Consider the following 22,192-nt stretch of genomic DNA (forward strand, 5'->3'; position numbering starts at 1 on the left):
CTTAAAAGAACTTGGCGTTCCTGTGAAGCTGGGTAGATGTGCAGATCCTGGTCCCAGGATCTAGAGCTATTCCTGTTCTGTGGTCACCACGCTGATCTAGTCTTGCTCTAGGTTAGAGAGTGGTACCCTTGCCTTGTGCCCTGAATAGCTGAATCTGTTATATAATTAATAATTTCCAGCCATCAGGAAGGTGATAATGCTGTGAAGTGGGTTAGAGATCTGTAAAGTTTTGATAAGAAAACCCTGACATGTTACTGTTTCAGTTGCACAATTGAGTTTATTCATCCTCAGTCCCATTGGCTTTTACAATTATTTGATGCAACAGCAGTTACAGAGGAAGAGAGGAGACAACTTAGCATCAACAGCTTTTTGGTAAGAAGGGAATCCAGTTGTCATGGAAATAAGCAGGTGAGATGCCACCAGCCTTTAAAGATGGTAACAAATATTGTAATTTCTGTAGAGCCATCTGCCACTCCTGTTCCACGCAGCTATTGCCTGAGTTCCTCCACTAAGCTCCACGAATAGTGCTTTACATTAGTTTAATTTAGAAAAAAAAACTGGATCTGCTAATTGTTCAGGTTATGCAAATGTTTTTTTTTTATTGATGGCAGTTGTGGAACTGCTACAAAAGCCTTTATTGCTGCAAACTCTCCTTCTCATGAAAGCCAGGATTTTGTACTCATCAAGGAGGGCGTTCAAGCAGGGGGTTTGGGCTATTTAAAACAGGCTCCTGTGACAGTTTCAAGTACTGAAGTGCATAGGATAGTGCTTGAGCAGATGTGATGGGATGGGTTTGAGAATTGGGGTATTCTTCATCCATTTTACTAATTCCCCTGGGGGCATGGAAAAAGTATTTAGATTTTATCTCTTAAAAAAAAAGTCTCTCATATTTTCTGCTGGTTTTATTTCCCTCAGCTTAAACACTGAAATGGGTTAGTCAATTTTACATTCATCTTCTGGTTAAATGCAAGAAATGTGGTGTTGGGGACACCAAACCATGGAGGAATAATTAGAGAGTAAAAGTCAAACCTTTCAGGCTTGTGTAAATAAGTCTTGAAGGACTTTAGTCACTTTCATGTAGCTACCAAAGTACATTTTTTTCATACAGATGGGGCATTGCAGTGTGGAGCACTCTCAACAGGGCAACACTTGTAGTAGTCATTTGAAATGCTTTATCTTAAGGAAGCTGATGGTCTTCTTTTCCCCAGGAGATGAGCTTTGGAAGAGGACCCCAGGAAGACCTGTTTGTCCCTCTCTCGTGGTTCATGACAGATTTTGTTGGAATGCAGGAGAAAAAAAACAAGGGGGAAGAGTGAACTTAGATGTCTCTTCAGTGAGAGCCTCTTGGACTTGTCTCCTCATTTGTTTATTTTGTCGTGTATTTCTTGTGTCAGAGAAGTTCTCAAGGGAATTTGCCATTCTGCATTTCATGCAGAGATTATCATAAATCCAAGAAGTTTTTTTCTGCTTTGTGTACTTTATGGCAAAGCTCCCTGGGACTTTAATTCTTTTTGTTGTTGTTGTTGTGTGTGACTTCAGTTCCATGAACTAATATTAGTTATACAGTGAGGAGACATCTATATATAAACACAGAGTTTTGTATGTTTCCATATATACTCATGTTTCTATATATAAGCAAAATCCTTTCATAGGAATATTTAAAAATATGTGTCACATTTTGTTGTGTGTTTTATGGTGGGAAAGTGTAATCGGAAAAAATGCATTTAGATCTTGTGGGACAGTAAGGTAAAATAGCTACTTGTGTGAACTGGATCTTTTTTTAGATGCAGGCACTACAGAAATAGCCAAGTGATAGCCCCTCTGTGAACTCCAAATGCATTTCCTTTTGCCAGGGCTCACTGGTTTGTTTGTCTAACCCTTGTAAGGACAGGGATGCAGTGACTGTGGCCAGGCTCCTGGCTCCTGGAAGGACAGGAACCTTCACCAATGAACCTGCTGTAGATTGAGATGCAGAGCAGATACGTAGTCCATAATATTTAGATTAAATGTGTATTTGAGCTCTACTCAGAAATACCTGGTGTTTCTACTAAATTGTGCATGGTCTTAAGTTGGGGTTTATTTCATTTTTATTCATGGCTTTCTAGTAAATTTGTTTGGGTTTTGTTCTTTACTGTTGTGAAGGAATGACAACCTCTTCCTGCAAGTGGAAATTATAGCAACATTTTGAAGTTTGTTGTCTTCTGTCATTTGGAGGCTGGCATAAGGTCTGCACTGCTACTGCTGTGAAGGAGGCTACATGGGGAGATAAGTGGAGGTTGTTTTTGTCTGGTTGTTTTTATTTGGTTTGGTTGGGATTTTGTGTAGTGTATTTTTTATCAGTTGCTTGGTTTTGGTTTTTTTTCCTTACCTGCCTTAGTCCTCCATAGCTTTAAAAGTAATTGATTTCCAAAAGTCAGAAATACAGAAATGTTTCTGTAAGTTTCATGAAAATGAGGTTTATGGGTAAGAGAGATTTTTTCCTATTGCTCCCTCTGAGGTAAAGAGGAGAGCTCAGCCCTGACCTGTTCTGTGCAGGCAGCATCACCTGGCTCTAGCTGCATTTGTGGACGGATCTTTCTTGAGCAAACAGAAGATGCAGGAAGAAGCTCAAGAGCTGCAGGCCCCAAGAAAGGGTCTGGCTGGGAATCTTCAGTTTTCCAAACTCTGGTGCCCCAGTCCATGGGTATTCTCCATGGGTATGCATTGACAGACATCGGTTCTCCTGTTGTTAATAGACTAGATAAACAAATACTGTTGTTTATACTACAGACTTAATTGCAAGTCCTCAGAGCCTAGTAGACTGGTTTTCTGGTTGGGGTTTGTGGTGCACCCAGAATGTTTGGATTAGCAAGCAGTCAGGGAAAATAGCAGTGAAGCATGTGTGTTGCATGTTGCGTGACCTAGTTGTCCATGACTCTTCTAGCAGAAGTTTGAGCTGTTTTACTTTAGCGTTTATTGGGATGTAGAAGAATTCAGCCTAATCCTAGCTAAAAACAAACAAATGCAAGGCAGAAGTCACAGCAGTAGGACACTCTTTCTCTGAGGCCATTTCCATGGCCAGAGTGTTTTAGGGATGCTGGTATTGCATTCCTAGTGTGGGTACAGTTTTATGGGCAAAGCTGTATGGATTGCATGAGTTTTAATTCACCCTCTGCCTTCACAAGGGATGCTAAACTGCCCTGTGCCAGTGGGTTCTACCATCATAATTGAGGTTGTCTCCAAACCTAGTGCAGTTACACTTCATTGTAACTCTTGTGAGTGTTGCAGGAGTTGTTGAGTACTGGATGATTCAGGCAGGCACTTGTGAGCCCTTGCTGTCCTGAGATACCTGGATGCAATGCTATTACATGGTGTTAGTAGAGGGCTTAGACGGCTCTGCCTAAGTATTAGGCTGAGGCAAAATCAAAGAAATGCTCTAACACACACATTTACAAACAAAGGTGAACAGTCTTAAAAAGACAGAGGAGATCTGTCCCTTGCCAGAGGAGATTAAATGATTGACAAAATGTTCTGCTTAGATCAATAACCCCATTCCCTATGAGATATTATGCCCCAAAGCTTGTTCTGTAGTAAAATTGTCAAACAGTCACAGAAGTCAGAGATATTAAAGCTGGTATTTAGGTTATTTGTGAGCAAATACATTCAGATTAGTTTTTGATGGGGCTAAAATAATGTTAAAGACTTCTGCAGAATAAAAAAGAAAACAGGACTGTCTCTACTACATCTTCCCTGAGCTAAGGATCATGAAAGAAGTACTATTATCACAGAATTCCTATTATGTCACTGAAATATTACAGCTCTTCACTTCATGTAAATATTTGACAAGGAGAATTTGAATAATATTGTCATGTAGGTGTGAGTCACATGTCATCCCGTGTCATCAATACCCAGCAGTTGGAAAACTGTTCAGCAGTCCTGATTTAGTCTTCTGGAGCAAGTCCTGATTTAGTCTTCTGGAATTCTTCATCACAGCAAAACCAGCAAATGGCAAGTTCACAAATTCAATCTCTTAAGACTCCTTTTTCTCCTCTTCATTTATCTCCAGTGTCTTCTTGCTCAGGGGCAAGGCTCTCACTTCACCTTATCTCCAGTTCTCTGCAGTGGCTGTTGCTGATGGAGCAGGGCTTTGCTGTCTTATCTGAGAGGTTTCCTTCCTCCTTCAAGAGCTCTGGACAAACTCAGCCCTACCAGAGGGCTATGCAGGATGGCCCAAAAAATCCACTAATTAGATAGTTGTTCACAAATGGAAACTTTAAGAAGTTTTGATATCAAGCCAGTAATTAAAAATAGTAATAGCATAATTGCAATAGAGATTGATCTTTGAAGTTCCCATTTGTAAAATATGACCCAGTAGTACCATTTTTCAGAAAACTGATCTTGTCTTGTGGGGCTGAAAAGATGATGTTGTATTACTAATTCACTGGAAAATCTTACATCTATGAGTAATTGATAGCTCCTAGGAACAAAGGCAATTTATGCGTGTACTTGGAAAATAATAAGAATGCATTCAAATGTACTATCAGAACTGTCATTCTTTCAAGCAAGGCAGTTTTCTATAATCTTTCCTTTTCCTGGGGATGCTGAAGTCAGCATTTGAACCAATTCTTTTGGCTTCTTTGCATGATGGGCTTTAAAAGTAACACAAGGTCTACTTAAATCCTTAGCAAAATGCAAAATTAGGGGTTTTCCCCTTCTCTATATATTATTGTATTATTATTTTGCAAAAAAACCTGCAGTTTGCAGGAATTTAGATATCTGTGATGCCCAGTTCTGAAATCAGAGGTGCTCTTCTGTCCTCCTGCTTTGGTGTCAGACAATTCCAGGATGTCTTTAAGTGGTTGAAATTACATCCCCCCTCCCCCATATCCACGATGGTTGCTGTGTACCTGTTCTTGGTGAAGAGGCATGGATCTGGATCCAGCTGTGATGTGTGTCATTCGCTAAAATTGCACCAAAGTAAAGTGAAAATGTGACATATGAAAGTTTAAATTGGTTGCTCCTGCAAAGTTCTTGGTTCTGTGACTTTGGGTGTGTCTTGGCACTTCTCTACACTTTGGTGTGCCATATCTTTAGTTTTTCAAAGAGTCACTTTCCAGCCAGAGGATATTCCCCCTTCCCCTTGAATTTGCTGGCAGTGTGAAGCACAGTTTTGGGGCAGCTCTTCCTGCAGTGGTACCTCCATGGGACCTGGCCCAAACCAAAAGGCAGGGGGAGAAGGTGGCTGTGTTTCTTGTGCCTGCAGATTGCTGCAGTGTCCTTGGTGCTGCATGGCTCAGGAGCTGCTCTGTAATGGCACTGTGTGAATCAAGAGAAACAAATGTGCAGTGCCAGAGCTCACGTGGCCCCGATCCTGCGCTTGTGCAGAGTCAAGGTCATGGCTCTGGTTGTGTTCCAGGGGTGTGTTTATCCCACAGCTTTGGGCACTGTGGCAGTGCACACACCTGAGTGCTCCTGGGCTTGTACAGACCTGGCTGGATGAAGGTGGTGTCGCCAATTTAGAAAGTTAACAGGGTAGCTTTTTGTTCATCTTCCTCTGGCTTCTGTCACAGTATAAATTTGAAAGCTTGAAAAATCTGATGGTGCCATCGACCAGGCTGGATTTGGAGCTGCTGGAATTGCAAACTACATGTGATATAAATGGCCTGAAGTAAAACAAGTCATTAAAATAGAATATTAATGAACTAAGATGCTGGTAACACAGGAACCCTTTTAAATTTATATCCTAAACAGTGAACTAAAAGTAAACTATAACAGCTGATTATGATAATAATAATTTTAAAAAAGAGTATATCCAGCCCCCAATTTCTTTCAGGACCCACAGTCTCAAGATGCTGCTCTTCTTTTGCAGCTCATGCTCTTTGCTCTCAGCACAGTTTAGGTCCTTATGTAAGCATGCTGGCCTCAGCTAACCTTCTCCTAATGTCCAAACATGTTTCTGTTGTGCCTTCTAGTACTTTACCTTTGTCGGATTTAAAATCCCATGGTGTAGATGCCAAAATCTAGAAGCTCTCTGAATTAAACCCAGTCTGTTCTAGGAATTGAGGGAGGCAGGATTAGAGGATGGATTAGATCAGTAGGATTTTTGGCTGCAGTGATACAGAACAAGGCTGTTGTTTCTGTTGGTGTTGTTTTGGTTACCTGAACATCAAAGTCATCCCATTCACTGTTGTTTTGGATTGATTTATATTTTTGTTGCTCATAAACATACATCTCTTGATGCTCTTGTGTTCATTTAGGGGGCTAACTCTTGGTTTGTGGTAGCAGTCTCCTCCTGTTGGACTGGAGGAGACTATGAGGAGGTGACAGTTTCTCTCCTGAGCCCTTCTAAAGAGCTCAAGAATTAGTCTCCCCTAGGGCAGGGAAGGCAGAGGAAGTTGGAGGGGGACAAGTCATAGCAGCAATGCAAAGCTGCAGGAGGAGATGCTGAACAGGCCATTGCAGACGGGATTGCTGTGGATCCCAGGCTGAAGGGCACATCTCTCAAAGGATTCAACATCCAGCCAGCAGCCAGGCCCCACCGATGCCAGAATCCAGGGCCTCTTCTCTCCATCTGCTGGGCTGAGGTCTGGGGAGGACCTGGAGCTGGAGCTCAGCAAACCCAAGGTTTTGCACTCCCTCTGCTGGCAGCACTTCTGCCGGTGCCTGCTCTTCATCCCCGAAGGAATGCTGAAATCGGTGGGACAATCTTGGACAAACAGGGAAGTAATAAAATTAGTATGGCTCCTTTTTAGGGTGCTTGAACACTAAAAAAATTCCTTGCTGATAATGCTGTGGAGGTGCAAGTTAGTAAGGAGATGCATTTCTTACACTTCTTTCCAAAAGGTCATTACTTGCCTTGGGAAGTGGGGGCACGGGGGAAATCACATCAGCATAAGTCACACTTCAGTATCTTTTCAATCCAATGTGGAAGACTTGAACCATGACCAAGAATGACTTCAATATTCTGTTTGCTTGCCTTAAATTTTATCTGAACTTTTTTGTTCTATGTCAGTCCAAATAGTCCTAGGCCTCTCTCCAGATTCAGTATTTTCTCTTCTTGTTGCCACATCTTCTCTCAACTTTAGTTTGCTTCACTTCTGAAGTGGTTCCTTAATTTTGTTTTTAAACTTCCACCCTATTTCTCATCTCAAACCACCAGTGTCCTAGTGTCACAACCTTCTGCTCAGGTTAGAGCCTCAGACAGGTGTCCAAAGGTATTCTGGTTTTGGGAGAGATTTCTTTCTCAAGTATTAGGATTTCCTTCTCTTCCTCTCCTACTTCAGATCCAGTGAATACTTCTCTAAGGCAGAAAATGCTTCCAGTTCTAGGAAGCAGCTTGTGTTTGTTCATTTACTAGGCTGAACTCAGAGTTCTGGCCAACACTGAGAGCAGCTGAGCTAGTGGTGTGCATTTTACACCCTCGTGGACCCTGGTTATTGTTAACCTCAGCCATATTCAGCACAAATTCCCTGCTGCAAAAGCACTGCCTGACTGGGAAGCATTGCCATGCTGTTCACGGCAAGGGAGTTGTTAGCAATGTTCAAGGAGTTTCTGAAACTCTTTCTCTCCATTTTTCAATTTCATTGAAATTGAAAAGTGCCTATTCCTTTTAATAGTTTTTCCTAAATAGTCTCACATTTGATTCTTCCCTAAGATTTCTGCTTTGATAGCAGAGGTCTGAGTTGAAATTACCTTTTTTCCTTACACTCAAGCTATATCTGGTTCCCAGCTAATTTATTTTACTGGTGTACCTATGGAGACTTCCCCGCTCCAGATCTGAGTTGGTCACCAGGTTCAGTTCAGTTGCAGGTAAAGCTGCAGCTTTCTAGAGCTGTGCTCTCACATTCAGAAGCAGCAGCAGAGTAAATTAAGTTTGTCAGAGTGTGTCTCACCAAGGTCCTAGCAGAAGGGATTGAAGGCAGCAGCAGTTGAGTTGGAGTGCCTACACCGACTGGTAGGCTGGTGTAGATGGAAAATGTTAGCTCATCACTTCTCTTCCATCTGCCACAGGGCACTGGAGAATTATTGAGTCCTTTCTAGCAGCTTTGTCCAGTCAAGTTTTCAAAGTTGCAAGTAACTGAACTTCTGTCGTTTCCCTTGGGAAAGTATTCCTTACAAATACAATTCACTGTCAGGAAGTCATTCTGAAACTCTCCCTGATTTTTGCTTTTTTTGGTGTCCTCCCACTAAATGGACTTTAACACAAAGAGTCTATTTAAAGTGCTACTTTTTTATTTTCCTGTGAAGGCTGCTGTGGTTTCTAGTTAATGTTTGTACGAGGCTGAGCTCTCTGGTTTAAAGGAGAATCACTGTATTCCCAATGGTTGTGCTGATGCTTTCACTCATTTCCTTTGAGGGTCTGGATGATTTTTATGTGGCTGTATTAAATGAATGCTAGTTATCAGATTCCCTTCCCAAATATATATTAAAAATTATATGTTTTGCTGCTGAAAAGAACAGGATCTAAAAAGTCTTGTCTAAACCTAGATTATGTTTTTACAGAAGTTTTGGGTTTCTCTTGATTCTGTGAATAGTGTTGTGTTATGAACCCAAAGACAGTATGCACCAGTTTATGTGTGTGTGTTTGGGGAAAATACCAGTCTGATTGCCCCACTGAAAATAATCAAAGTGAAAAAGCAAACAGCATGAATGCAAATTTCTGCTAATAGAAGGGAGATTAAATGTCCTTGAACTGTGGTGCAGAAAAGAAATTGAGGAAAACACTTTTTACTTTGATTTAATTGCTTGCAAGCCAGGGCTATTCCAGGGGGAGTTATTTTTAATGGATAAATTATACAATATGTTTTAAAATTGATTGTTTGGAATAATGTGTTGTTGAACCTGTGAATCTCAGTGACAGGCCAGTGTTTACCTTTGTATAAATCAGTCGAAACAAAAACAGTCCCATAAGTTTAAACAGGGAGAATTTTCAGAAGCACAGATTGTTAGTTAGCAAATTCAAGGGCAGCTAAACACCACATGGGATTTTTCTCCATGTCATTGAAGGCATATTAAACAGGCTATGGCTTAATGTTCTAGGGCACTAACCAATAGCAAACAGCCTCAGATTACTGGTTTTAACAAAAATGCACTAGCCTGATTCTTGTTTTACCACAAACTGACTTAACAAGAATCTTCTGTTTTATAAATGTCTACCACAGCTTTGATTTTTCTCTTTAATTTTTTTTTTAAGGAAGCCAGGAGCCTTTAGTAAGATCTGCTGCTTGCAGGGGGAAATAACATCTACAAATCTTTCCAGTTACTGAGTTCCTAAACCTTCTTTGGCAGAAATAGGGGCATTTCAAGTTGCTTTCTCATAGTGTAAGCTTATACACATCACTGCAGGTTGTAGCTCACTGCTCAGAGCCCCTAAATTGCACTTTTGCTGTTGGATCACTCATTCCTGGGAACCTGTGTTTGCTCTAAAGCTATGGCAGCAGTATTGTAATTTTCTGAAGCATAATCTGGCTAGTAGTAGCATTTTGTTATTACATTTGGTCACATACAAGGCAAGATTGTGGCATTCCAGATCAGTAAATTTGCTGTCTTTATATATCCTTATGTACTGAAAGTTTTGCAGTTTTTTAAGAAATTTGGTAATGAAAATTCAACTATGAAGTTTGGCCTGGGATTTTAGTCAGACCTCCCTTCAAAATCTCTTAAAATCTCTGGATAATTTAGGAAGGGACTTCTGGAGGTCATCTGGTCCAATCCCCTCTTTGGAGTGGGCCACCTTTGAAGCTGGCTCAGGTCACTGAGTTTTGAATTCATCCAAAGTTGGAGATTTCACCGCCCCTCTGGGCCGGTTCCAGTGTTTGACCACCATCATGAGGAGCAAGTTTTCATTATTTAAAGAGTCTCCATGTTTGAATTTGTGTTTATTGTCTCTTATCCCATCAGTATCTAGCTCAAAGGACTCTAGTTTTGTGTTCTCTGTAGCCTTCTATGAGGTACAGGAAGATTTTGCAGTCCTTTCTTTCAGCCTTTTCTCTGCGAGACTCCACCAATGCAGAGCCCTCTGCTTTTTCTTGTGCATCGTGGTCTCCAGCCCAGCCCTTCTTAGGATCTCCATCCACCAAAACTGTTTCAGTTTCCTGGTGTCTTTGTTGAACTGGAGAACCCCAAACTGAATGCCAGAGCTGCAGGTGTGGTTTCACAGGTGTCAGATAGAGAGGAATAATCTGTTCCCTTGACCTGCCAGCTGCACGTGTGCTGATGTGAGCACACAGTTCCTTTCATTGCTGCAGGGACATGCTGCTGACTCCTGTAGTGTGTTCACCCAGTGCCAGCATATGGGGTTGCTTTGTACCAGGTTTATGACTTTGCATTTGCATTTATTGAACTCCACAATATGTCTGTCGTTCTGTTTCTTTTGCATATGTGTCTTTGGGGAAGTGACATGTGAGAGTGGGGTGGGTACAGCTCCATCCAAAAGGCAGAACCCTTCATGGAGTCAAGATCCTGTGAGTGACCAGAGCAGATCTTGAAGAGATGTTTTCATCTCTGGTTTGAACTGCATGACAGTATTCTCGAGGTCCTTGCTCTAGATGTATAAATGCCTCAGGATCAAAGGGAGAATTTTCCACCACTCTGTATTTCCCAAGAAATTGTCATGGTACAGTAAAAGTATTTCAGGCATTTCTTTTTTTCAGTTCTGTTCTGTGTGGTCATAAATCACATGGACTCCCAGGAGCTCATTCTAGGTTCACTTACTCATGCGGATTTAACTAAGCATCTTCATGTTTCCTAATTAGCTTAATAAATTAATCAGAAATTCTACAGAGCAAAATCTAAGCTGAGCAGCAGGGCTTTAAGCAATGGGAAGAGACTGGATTTATGTTTACCAAAACTGCTTGGTGCTTTAGTTGCATGTGGAGGTAACAGAGAGATTAACATTTGTCACAACTGGTGCCTTGGACCACGTACAGGTATAAGCCCCACACAGGCCCTCGGTGGTGTCACTTCTGTCACTGTAAGGGGGGAAACTGAGGCAGAAAGCAAACACTGCCTGCCTGTGCCTACAGAGGAGCTGTGGGTCACACATAATTTCTGCCTTTATTGTCAGAACTGGCAGTTTTACAGAGCTGCCCACTTGCTAAATCTCATTGTATCAACACTTAAAGCAAAGGATTAAAGGAGCATTAATGTCATCTATGAAGTGTGGTTAGAAACTGCGGCCAGAAAATCAGTGAAGTACAGAGCTTTCCTTACACCTGTTCTCTCTGTGTAATTTTTATATTCTGCTCTCAAAGCCTTAGGAATATTATATGCAGTCCAGATTTTTGAACCTGCTGGCTGTTTACTTCATTCAGCTCCTTACTGGATATGTGCTATGAGTCTTTAGCAATGGAAAATACAAGCTGAAACTGCTCTTTTCCAATTGAATAAAATAATATGACAATTGTCAGTGGCCTGATAAAGTCTTTGAATAAAGCTGTAGCCAATTTCTGTTTCAAACACTCAGGGGAATCATTATTTTACTTACAGGCCACTTTTACAGTTGAGCACATGCTGTGTTGTGCTCTTTTACTATGCATAAAGAGGTCTTTGCGCTCCTAGCTTTTCCTTTAGCCTTTTATGTCTTGATTACTTCCATACGTGCAGGTTATTTTCAGTCTTCTGTGGTGAGAGGGCAGCCAGTCTGGGAATGCATCTTCATAACATCTCCGTCACCACCTCTGATGTGTGTTCCACTGTCTGGTGATTTCTTGCAAATTATTGGATCTGGGTCAAAATTATCTTGCAAAGACACAAGAGATGTCATTTTTGGATCTCATCTGTCTCATCAAATAATTTCATGAGCATTGGAGCCAATAGAAAGGAAGGAGAGAACTTGGGAGAAAAAGGCAGCCTTTTAGGGGCAGCTTATTAGATTGGCTTAAATTCATCTGACCCCAGCTAAGTGTTGGGTTGATGAAAGCCTGGAACAGGAAAACTTGACAATCAGGAGGGAGGAAAGGTTAGTGCCACCGTGTGTGTGGATAATTTATCTCTTCTCAGCAGATAAATTCTCTGTAACATGTAGGTTATTTAATAATGAGGGTAGAACTGAGTATCAATGCTACCCACCAAAATCCAGTGAAGATGGCAAGTTTCAATGGTCTTGATACTTTGGGTGATAAGTAAAAAACCATTAAAATTGCAGATTATGGCAAGGCCAGAAAAAAAGTGTTTCTAGCCTTCTTTTTCATCACAGAAAGTGCAAAATGCCTGATACCTCTCCATAACTCCTGTCTTACCAGCTCACTTTGCTTAAGAGAGCAGCAGCTGGTACAGGTTTTGGTCACTCATCTCACATTAGGTGTTGTTGCTTGGATCAGATTTCTGCAGCTGCTCAAATGAGGAGAGCATAACATGCTTTAGTGATGCTGAATTCTTGGTGGGGACCACTCTGGTAGGAAGGGCATGCCACTTGTTTTGTGGATGAAACTTGTGCACAACTTCCCATTGTATTCCAACTCCTCAGGTCCTTCCCTCATCCCATTTTCATAAATCTCTGACATTGCTTGTAGATGTGTTCAGGACTCCATTGTTAGAAAAACTGCTCTTTTCAAAATTTCAAATTTCATCACCTAGTTCAGCATTATCATAGGCAGTGCAGAAGTGGAGGAAAAGGCTGATGATTTTGATCAAAGCTGAACACGAGGTGATTGCATTGTCTTTTAATGTTCTTGTTTGGCTGATTTACTTGGTTTGTTTTTTTAATTTAACCCAATTGAACAGATCTTACCACTTACTAATATGTGAGAACACATATCCTGAGGAATTAGCACCTGAATAAGCATGTGCTGATGAGCTGCTGTGGTCTGTGATAGAAATGGCTCTTGAAGGAACCTGTCTTCTGACTTGAAAGCAAATATACTAATATAGCATGAGCAGGCACTGGGAAATAAATTAGAACATTTGTTTTGTCTGTGCAAATTTTTTTTGATACTGCAGTTCTTATTTAACATTGTTATGTTGAAAGAATATAATTGGAGTAATATATTACAGGCAAATTGCAGTAATAATAGTGCTCAAATCTTTCATGTTTTTATGAAGTCACTTTAATGCTGTTCATTGAGCAGTAGAAAGAGCTGGAAGTCTTGCCAGGAATGCAGAGAAATAAAACCTGTAAAACCTGGCACAGTGCAAGACTTTCAGTACAATATGAATGTTGATACTTTAAAAATCACAAATCATCTTTCTATTAATTTGCTGTAGAATAAGGTCTCCTCAAGATAAGACTCAGCAGTGCTGTGCAGTTGGTATTTAAAGTATGTCCATCTGCATCTAAACGAGTAGCTCCAAGACAATCAGATTATGCAGTAGTTACTTTGGTGAGAATATCGCCTAAGTGGAATGGAAACTTCATTTTGAGTCTAATATTAGACCCTGCTTTGGAAAATTCCTTTTAAATGATCACAAGCTGGGAATAGCAAAAGAATTTAACTTTCGACAGACAGCATTCACCAAGAATTTGTTTTTAACTGCTTATGTTGGGTCCCTGGGAAAGCAGATGTGAAAAACTTACCAAAGTGAATTGACTTGACCTGATGCAATGTTTATATCAGTAGTTGATAAGTTTTCCTCCCTTGTCTAATTTGTTCGGGATATTTTCATTCTTTAAGCATGAGTAAGTCTGGGCTGGAATAGTTTGAATGCTTGTTAGTCTAATAATCTGAATCTTAAAACAGGCAGTCATTATTGCCTATAAAGGGGTCTAAGCAAAGTTGAACTATTTTGGTTGTCTTCCTCAGTTGGGGATAAGGATAATTTTTGAGACCAGCAAAGAAGATTCTGAGACACAGTTTCTTACCTCCTGATAGTTCAGAAAGCACATTGATGTCTGTGTACTTGTACTGCAGAATGCCACTTACTTGAATGAATGCTGTTATTTATGCAGCTTTAGAAAGGACTGGTTCTCAGTGGCAGCTGGAGAAACTGGCAACCAGAGGTATCAAGGCCGGTTTGAAGGGTCATGATGATGATATTCTTACCATCATCATTGCTATGGCAGAAAGAACTTTAGGAATTCAGTGTGAATGATGCACAGCTCAGGAATCTTTAGAACTGCTGTTAAATCTCTTCTTTGATGTTCTCTTTGTTGATCAGACAGTTGCTTTGAATATTTTAATTAATTAAATCCTAAATAACGTGTCATCACCCCATATGGGGAATATATAAATAAATTATTTTTGAGGAAGAGAGGGGAAAAAGAGGAGCTGATGGATGGGGCTGACTTCTCCCTAGCTCTATCCTGTTCCTGTGCTTCTGTGCTTTGGTCGTTGTTGCTGTTTTTTCCAGGCTTGGGAAAAATATCCATGGGATCTCACTGCAAAGGAGGGCTCCAGCCTGGCCTTCCTCTGCCAATGCATGAGGCAAGAAGCAGAACAACAAGATAATATGATGAATTCAATGCCTGGGTGACAGTTTTGCTGGGAAAGACATTAGAACAAGAACACTAATCTTTTTAGCTCTCCTTTAGGGCATAAGGTGGATTTATGTGATGCAGGAATGTGTATCTCAGACAGAAATCAGATTATGATTTTGAGCATCTGTTAAACTTTGCCCCTTTTTTCATAAAGCCTGACACCAACCTTTTTGTCTTTTTATTTATACCTGTATGTCTCTAGTTCTGCTATAATTTCTGATCATTCAGAAGTTTCTAAAATGTCTAAATTGCTGATCTGTCTCCTTGCAGGCAAGTCTCACCTGGCTATAGTGCAAAGAGTAAACAATGAAGGAGAAGGGGACCCTTTTTATGAAGTCCTGGGAATTGTCACTTTAGAAGATGTGATTGAAGAGATCATCAAGTCTGAAATTCTGGATGAAACAGATCTATACAGTAAGTAGAAATATTTGCAATTTGCTTATAGATGAGAAGAAAGACTCCATCCAGCAGCAATTGTATTTATAGCTGTGTTTTGAGAGATGTTATGTTGTTAATATGTTGTTATGTTGTAAAAATCTCAGTAGTCAAATTGTTGAGGAAATTTCCTTAACAAAATGACCTGCAGATCCCTCAGATGGTCAAAGTAATTTTTGATTTTGCAGCATGGGAACCTCACTCCTTTAGGCTTTGTTAATTCAGAAGCAGGACAAGTTTCTTTATTTGATCCTTTTACCTGGAAAGTTTACATCTGCAACAATGATCTCCCACATTTTCCCCTATTGTCACTCTGCCTCAGGGGCCTGTAGTCCATGTACAACCATAGTTCAGCAAGAGGCAGGCAAATACCATGCCTCAAGGAGGAGGAATGGAGTCTCTTTAGAAAATCTGTCACTCATTGAGAGATCTTGAGAATGGAAAGTCTTCCTCAGGGCTGAAAACCAGCCTGTCCTAAACCAGCCTTCTCTTTTCATCACTCAGCACAGCTCCTTCCTTCTTCGTGGTAATGTCTGTTGAGGGAGATGATGCTGCAGGTCAACCATTACCTAGAACTTGAGAGATCTGGACCCTTTTCTTTCTCAGATTAAAGCTTGGCCAGTTACCTGAAGTGTCTGCTTCTCCCCCCATCTGCACAATCTGGCCTGTGCATACAGGACTTCCTTTCAGTCATTCTTCATCTGTCTTATCTGGGCTTTGATCACTTGCTGGCAGATGCTGTTTTTCACTATGTGTTTTCGTGCAGCACAAGGATGTCTCCAGATTCTATTATAGTAGAAATAATAATTTTAAGTATCTTTAACACTGTTCAGCTGTTCTTTGCTTTTTTTCTCTTTCCTCACGGAAAGAATGTTTCTACAGCATTTGTTCAGGCCAACCCAAGCATCTTCTATCCTCCCTCCAAGCCAAATGCCCAATGAGCACTTTATACTGTGGGATAGACTTGTTTTTGCCTGAAATGCTTTCTGTAGCTAGTGGATATTTTATCAGTATTTATGTACCCAAATGATCATGTAAATCACAGTTGTGTTTCACCGTGTGCTGAACAGTTTAATTACTGTGTAAATCACAGAAGGCCAGTTACATAGATTTTTTTTCATACCTTCACAAATGAATTGTTGGGCTAATCAGTTGCAACATAATGCTTTTGCAGGCTGAATTCAAACTTCCTTTTATACTCCAAAAAGATCCTGTCTTTATCTACCCTTGAGATATTTACATGCATGTTTGAGGGAAGACACTGCTTATGCTTTCAATTTCCCTCTCTGCCTTGTTTGTTAAAAGAAAACACATAGATCATGCTGTGTTGTTCTTCAGGACAAAAAAAGCTTTGCCCATTAATAAGATGTTAGAGGGCAAGGAAATGAGAATTAAATTTTAATTTTACTACCTGAAGGCTTCCTCTATTAACAAAACAGAGCTGATGAACATGGAGTTCACTTGAAACTCTCATTCCTGGGATAATTTTTTACTATCAAAAATTCCTTGTTCAGAACAGGAAGAAAACTTCCTAGGCTTCCTGGAGGATGCAGGAAATTTTAGAGGGTGAGTAAGTACCATGAAGAACTTCTAATTTCTTTATGAAGCACTGGAGATCATTCCACTGTTTAGACTGAAGGATACTATAGCAGTAAGGGAGAGAGCAGAAATCCCAAGAAGCTGTGAGGATTGGACTTGGGCAGCCAACATCCAGTTGGTTTGGTGATGAGAACATGTGTGAGAACATGAGTTTACTGAAAGTACTTTATTGTCCATTATATGTTAAGGCAGGTTATTTTTGGTGTAGATATCACAGTGTCATTGTTAGTAACCCCACCTCTGATTCTGTTCATTATTATAGCAGTCTGGCTTGCTCAGCTCACAACAGGTCAGCTTGAAACCCTTGGACTGATTTGCTCTGTACTAGGTGTTTACTTTAAAAAAGAGCTTTTGAAAAATTCTGGCAGCATTGTTACACTTTGTTCTGAAGTTTTAAATTGTTTTGTTTTGCTTTGATGGAAACTTGAAATTTGATGAAATGGCTGACCTTGGTGTTGGAGCTGTGCCTTTCTGTTGTTTCCATGAAAAAACATTTGAACTGTGTTAAGGTGGAAGCAATAGTGTATTTACAGTTTCTGCTGAAAGCTGCTCTCACTGCTGAGCTCCACAGCTGAATTTCTGTAGGGGTGCAAATAAATGTATGGTATGTCGTCATATGGTTCTATTGTGCTGTGGCTTGCAGAGATGCTGGGAGCAGGAAAAGTTATTAAATATGTCTGACCCATCAAGATCTGGGTAGACTGAGTACTTCTGAGAATGAAACTTTGTACTGGGGATGCTGAAGGGGTGGAAAGATGATGTTTCTGTCATGACACAATTCAGCCCATGTCGTGATGAAGAGCTGCCAGTGTGTTTGGCTCTTAGTACTGGAAAGTTGTAGCATTTTTTCATGGTTGGCACACTACAGGAATCTGTCCTGTGCTGCCATGGCTCTAGCCGTGGTGAGAGAGCATTTCTCATCTTTCCTAGAGGCCCAAGGGAGAAAGCTGTATGTTCTGTGTTAGACTGCACAGACTGCTTGTTCATGTTATGTATCAGGCATCAATGTTTAGGATTATTACAAGAGATATCACAACCTAAATTTCATTTTGACCACTCATCCTCTGGAGTTCTTTACCTCAGCCCAGAGTTCATGGTCAGGCTTGTTGCCCATGAAGGTGAAGTCTAAATATTTCCAGAACCTACTGAAGACGTTTGCAGGATTTGTTGATTTCTCACCAGAAGTTGTAGTGAAAGTATCCCTTGTGCATCTTATTGTTCATGTTGCAGAACCAAAGAGCAGCTCAGCACTCTGTGAGCAGAGATCACTTCAGCATGCCAAGATAACGTCAGTGCCCGCATCTCCATCTCACTTACCAGAGAAAGGACAGACAGGAAATACCTGGTTCAGATTCAGTTACATTGGTCACAATCCAGTCCTTGGTTCTTATGTCTTAAAAGAAGCTCAGAAGTTGTTTGGATAGCAAAGAACAATTTAAGACCATCCCTTGCAAAAATAAGCCAATATAATGCTAGTGCCAATAATACTTAAGCCATGTGGCTCTGCTATAACCATGTAACGTTTTTCTTGAGGGAAGGTTTTTGGATAAACTGCCAAGGAAAAAAAAAATAGAGGGAGTTGAAATTGCCCATTATTTGAATTAGAGCCTGGGTCTCTTATCTTGATGACCATTATGGACAGAAAGATTTAAGGCATCTTCCCAGTGTGTGATGCTGGTGTTGTTTTCAGGTACCAGTAGTGCAGTGTAAAGCTTGCAGTGTTACAGCTCTTTAAAAGGAAAAGCACAGAGATGTTTCTCTGTCCCAGGGCAAACACTTGTACTTGTGATTTTTGCCTCCCTGAAGAGAGCAATGATGGAACTCCTTGTGAGAAAACACCTCAGATACAGTGCTTTAAAAACAACATTCTCTGAGCTTTTCAGAAAAAAACAGTTTCTATTCTTCTTATCTCTTACAAGAGGTAGGACCTAGTGAGAGCTTCTAGGCTACTTTTTTCACTATTAATTTTCCATTACTTTGGTATGCATCTTTCCTTTAACTGCAAGTACAGATAAGGTCTGTCTCAAACTATATTCCTAAGGCAGGGATTGTTTTTAGTCTGTAGCCACTCCCTTCAGTGGTTTCTATTCCTGCTTTTGGAAGAGAAACTGCAGTCCCTGATGTAGTCCAAGTCTTGTGTAAAGTACTACTAAGGTAAGAGGCTTCTCCTTTCAAAGAAGAAAAAGGACATGGGTCATTATTGTTCTCCATGTGCCTGGGAACAAGCATCTCAAACTTTCTGATTTGCACTGCTCACAGAATACACTTGAGATATCTGAAATAGGCAAATTTCTGTCAGCACAGTATTGCTTTTGAGTCTGTGATAGTCCTGGAGTGGAGTGGGATGCAGTCCTGGAGCTTCCTGGGAAGCTGAGGATGTGGATGTACTCATGTCTAAAAGACTGAGTGACTTGGGAAAATCTAGAAGCCTGTAAATTACCAGTATTGTGCATTTCCAAGCCTCAAACTCAACCAGTTTCTGAGCCTTATGTAGTCTGTAGCATTTATTTGGACTTGTAAAAGGCTCCAGATCTCAGTGGCATCCAGTGCATCACTTTAATCATCTTTGCATGTATAACTCAAAATCTGAACAAGCACCTGGGAGTAAGTACAGTTTCACAGTGTTAACTTCACCTGCAGCTCTTTGTGTGCCTGCCCAATCCTGTGCCATGCATCAATGTGCCAGAGCTACCTGCAGTCCCTCAGAAGTCCAGTCATTTTACACCAGTTGACTGAGGGGCTGATGGACAAGTAGCTGCAGTGTTCTTAGGATCTTCCCCCTCTAAGGCCCTAGAACCTGAGCTGTGTATCATCTCTGAGGGGCTCACAGGAACTGCCTCAACACTTGGCTTTCCTGCACTCTGTGGAGCTCAGAGCTGTCTGACAGCATTCTACACCTACAGGTGGTGTCACCAGAGAGGAGCAGCACCCTGCCATCTGAGCAGAGACCTCTTCTCCCTGGAACTGATGTATACCATACCCCAACATGCCCGTAGCTGTCCACTTACCTGGTTTCCCAAACATTTTGGGGTATCAGCTATGGGAGTGGGTGGTAATACCTGTATTGTGTCTCTTTCATGTTGTCTTTTACAAATGGAGATTCCTCACCACAGAGCCTGTTTTAAGACACAGGAGTCCAGGAAGCCAGGATCACTAGCAGGCAAAAACCCATATCTGAATTTCTGAAGCCATTCTGTACTTTATTCTGGCTTCAGTGCTTGTAAAGTGGCCAGAGATTCCCACCTCCAGGCTGTACACCTTGCCAGTTTTTGCTGAAGTTTGGACAGGATGAAAGAAACTGCATATACCAGACATTAGGAATACTTCAGCCAAAGGCATGCAGATTTTGCCACAGCTGTGCAGAGTCACTGAAGCCAATGGTACAGCAAAAGAAATAAGTTATTGTCTATTTCCTCTGTGTACGTGCTGAGAATTTTCTAAGGAATGTATAAGTAAAAAACAGCTGTCCCAGCTATGCTTGTAAAACAACACCTTTTGATGTTCAGTAGTACTGAGCAGGACTTCTCCCCACCAGAAGTGCAACGTGCAGAGCTGCTCTGCAGTCAGGTGTTTGCAAGCAGAGACTTTCCCCTGACCAGGGTGACAGAGATGTGACAGAGGCTGGGGTGCCTGGCTGTGCAGGATGGGGCCCCAGGTGTCACAGACATCTTTTTATGAAAATCCTTTCCTTAGGATTTTTTCCTCCTGAAAAGCTGAGAGGCCTCAGGAACAAATGTAAACAAGGATTATCTGCTGCTGTGGAATGCAACAGGTGCATCTGTGGTTGGTCTCATGTGCTTGTTTGTAATCAATGGCCAATCACAGCACAGCTGGCTTGAACAGAGAGTCTGGGACAGCTGCCTTTGTTATTCATTCTTTTCTATTCTTAGCCTAGCCTTCTGATGAGAACTTTTTCTTCTATTCTTTTAGTATAGTTTTAATGTAATATATATCATAAAATAATAAATCAAGCCTTCTGAAATATGGAGTCAACATTCTCGTCTCTTCCCTCATTCTAAAACCCCTGTGAACACCGTCACACCCCAGGGCCGCACAGCTCCTGCTGGTCTGTGCTTTGGGCTGTGTGATGGTGAGCTGGGCTTTGCAGAGGGCTCTGCCTGCCCCTCGCGCTCCGCGTGGCCCTCCTGGCTGACCACGGCTGGCACGGTTCATGTTGGACCCCGTTCTAACAGAAATCGCTTCCTTCCTTTCTTTTCCCACCCTCCCTTCCCCAGCTGATAACAAGACGAAAAAGAAAGTAGCTCATCGGGACAGGAAGCAGGACTTCTCTGCCTTCAAGCAGACAGACAGCGAGATGAAGGTTAAAATATCACCGCAGCTCCTCCTGGCAATGCACCGGTTCCTGGCCACAGGCAAGTGCGGGTTATCTCCTTCTGCGATCGTGCCAGAGCCTGAGGCAGTTTGTCAGCAAAGGCCGGTGAGGTGGGTGGGACAGGACAGGCGGGAAGGGAGGCTGGATTGTGGGGTGACAAATAATGCCACTGTTGTGTTTTTCTTTTTAAATTCTCTCCTCTCCTGTGTTCAGTGTCGGCATGAACCCTCTGAGACATATGCCAGGGGTGGACCAGTAACTTTAAATTGGTCTGAAAGGTAAGGATGAATGCCAAGTGCCGCACTGCATGTCTAGAGTCCGTCAGATTAACGACTAGCAAGTACACCCCATTAGGAAGAGCTCAGGGAACAAAGCAAAGAGGACTCGATACCACTGGCCAGCTGGCTGTAATTGCACTCTGGTGCCTTCTCCAGAAAGAGATGCTGGACTTGTTGCAGGAAGGTCTAAACCCGTTCCATGAGACTTTATGACTCCAAGTGAAAAACTCTCCTGACACATTTAATGCAGACTGCACAGGTGGTTGAACTGTACTCTTTAAAATGGATTTCTGTCTGGCTTGTGTGACCTCCGTTGATGACTTCAGAGGTTTCAGAGGACAGTTGTCTCCATCCCAGAACACCTTGATGTTTTAGCCCTTGGGTGGGCAGTCTGGCAGAGAGACCAGGCCCTTGAATGGTTTCTTGCAGCTGTTATTGCCTTTCGTCGTAAACTTGGTCCTTTCACTCAGAGATGAGGCCTTTAAACAGGAGAGCTTGTGGAAAAATGCCTTCCTATTGCTTGTGCTGTCTCTCTTTGACATATAAAGACGTGCCACACGCAGGCCTTTCAGACGGTCATCTTTGCTGCCATGTTCAACATACATTCATGGGTGGAAAATTATAAAGTTGCTTTGTCTGAAGTTTGCCAGCTCCACTTGGAAGTTAGTACTTCCCCTCCTCTAAGATGCAGTAACTGCCTGCCTTGATGCTCCTAGTCTGTCTTCATGCTTTATTTTGCCTCTGTGACTTGAAAGAAATATGTACATGATTGGTTATCACATCTCAGCTGAGGGGCAGTAATTCCTTAGACGGCTCGGACTCCTACGGCTCATGAGCACGTGAGCGTGTCCTTGGTGAAAGGAAGCAGTTCAACAGGAAGATGTGGATTTAACAGCAAGCAAGGCGTGGTTCATGTAGTGTACAAGACTCGGTGGAGTTCCATAAGCACCTGCTCAACAGACATAGTCTTACAGTGCTGCTTCTCTACTTGTTTTGTGGATGGAAGGATTGTGTAGCTTAAATACAGGTCTGTTGGTGAAGCTACTGCTCAAAAAGATGAAAGCTACAGTTCTGGTTTCTCTGTTCTAAATTGAGAGTAGTATCTTAAGCAGATGATGGGTTGTCAATGGTCCTGTTCTGAAATGAGGTGTTGGG

At 41.6% G+C, this 22,192-nt stretch overlaps 1 protein-coding gene across 1 annotated transcript in view; it reads left to right on the forward strand.

Moving 5' to 3' along the window:
• The window catches only part of CNNM2 (cyclin and CBS domain divalent metal cation transport mediator 2), a 115,511-nt gene that overhangs the window by 72,970 nt on the left and 20,349 nt on the right, over positions 1–22,192 (forward strand). The window contains exons 2-3 of the mRNA XM_066554218.1: positions 14,663–14,806; positions 20,662–20,799. Coding sequence (XP_066410315.1) covers positions 14,663–14,806; positions 20,662–20,799 — 282 coding nt within the window. The remainder of the gene's footprint in view (positions 1–14,662; positions 14,807–20,661; positions 20,800–22,192) is intronic.

This window comes from Molothrus aeneus, chromosome 8 (assembly GCF_037042795.1).
Source record: "Molothrus aeneus isolate 106 chromosome 8, BPBGC_Maene_1.0, whole genome shotgun sequence".
NCBI lineage: Eukaryota > Metazoa > Chordata > Aves > Passeriformes > Icteridae > Molothrus > Molothrus aeneus.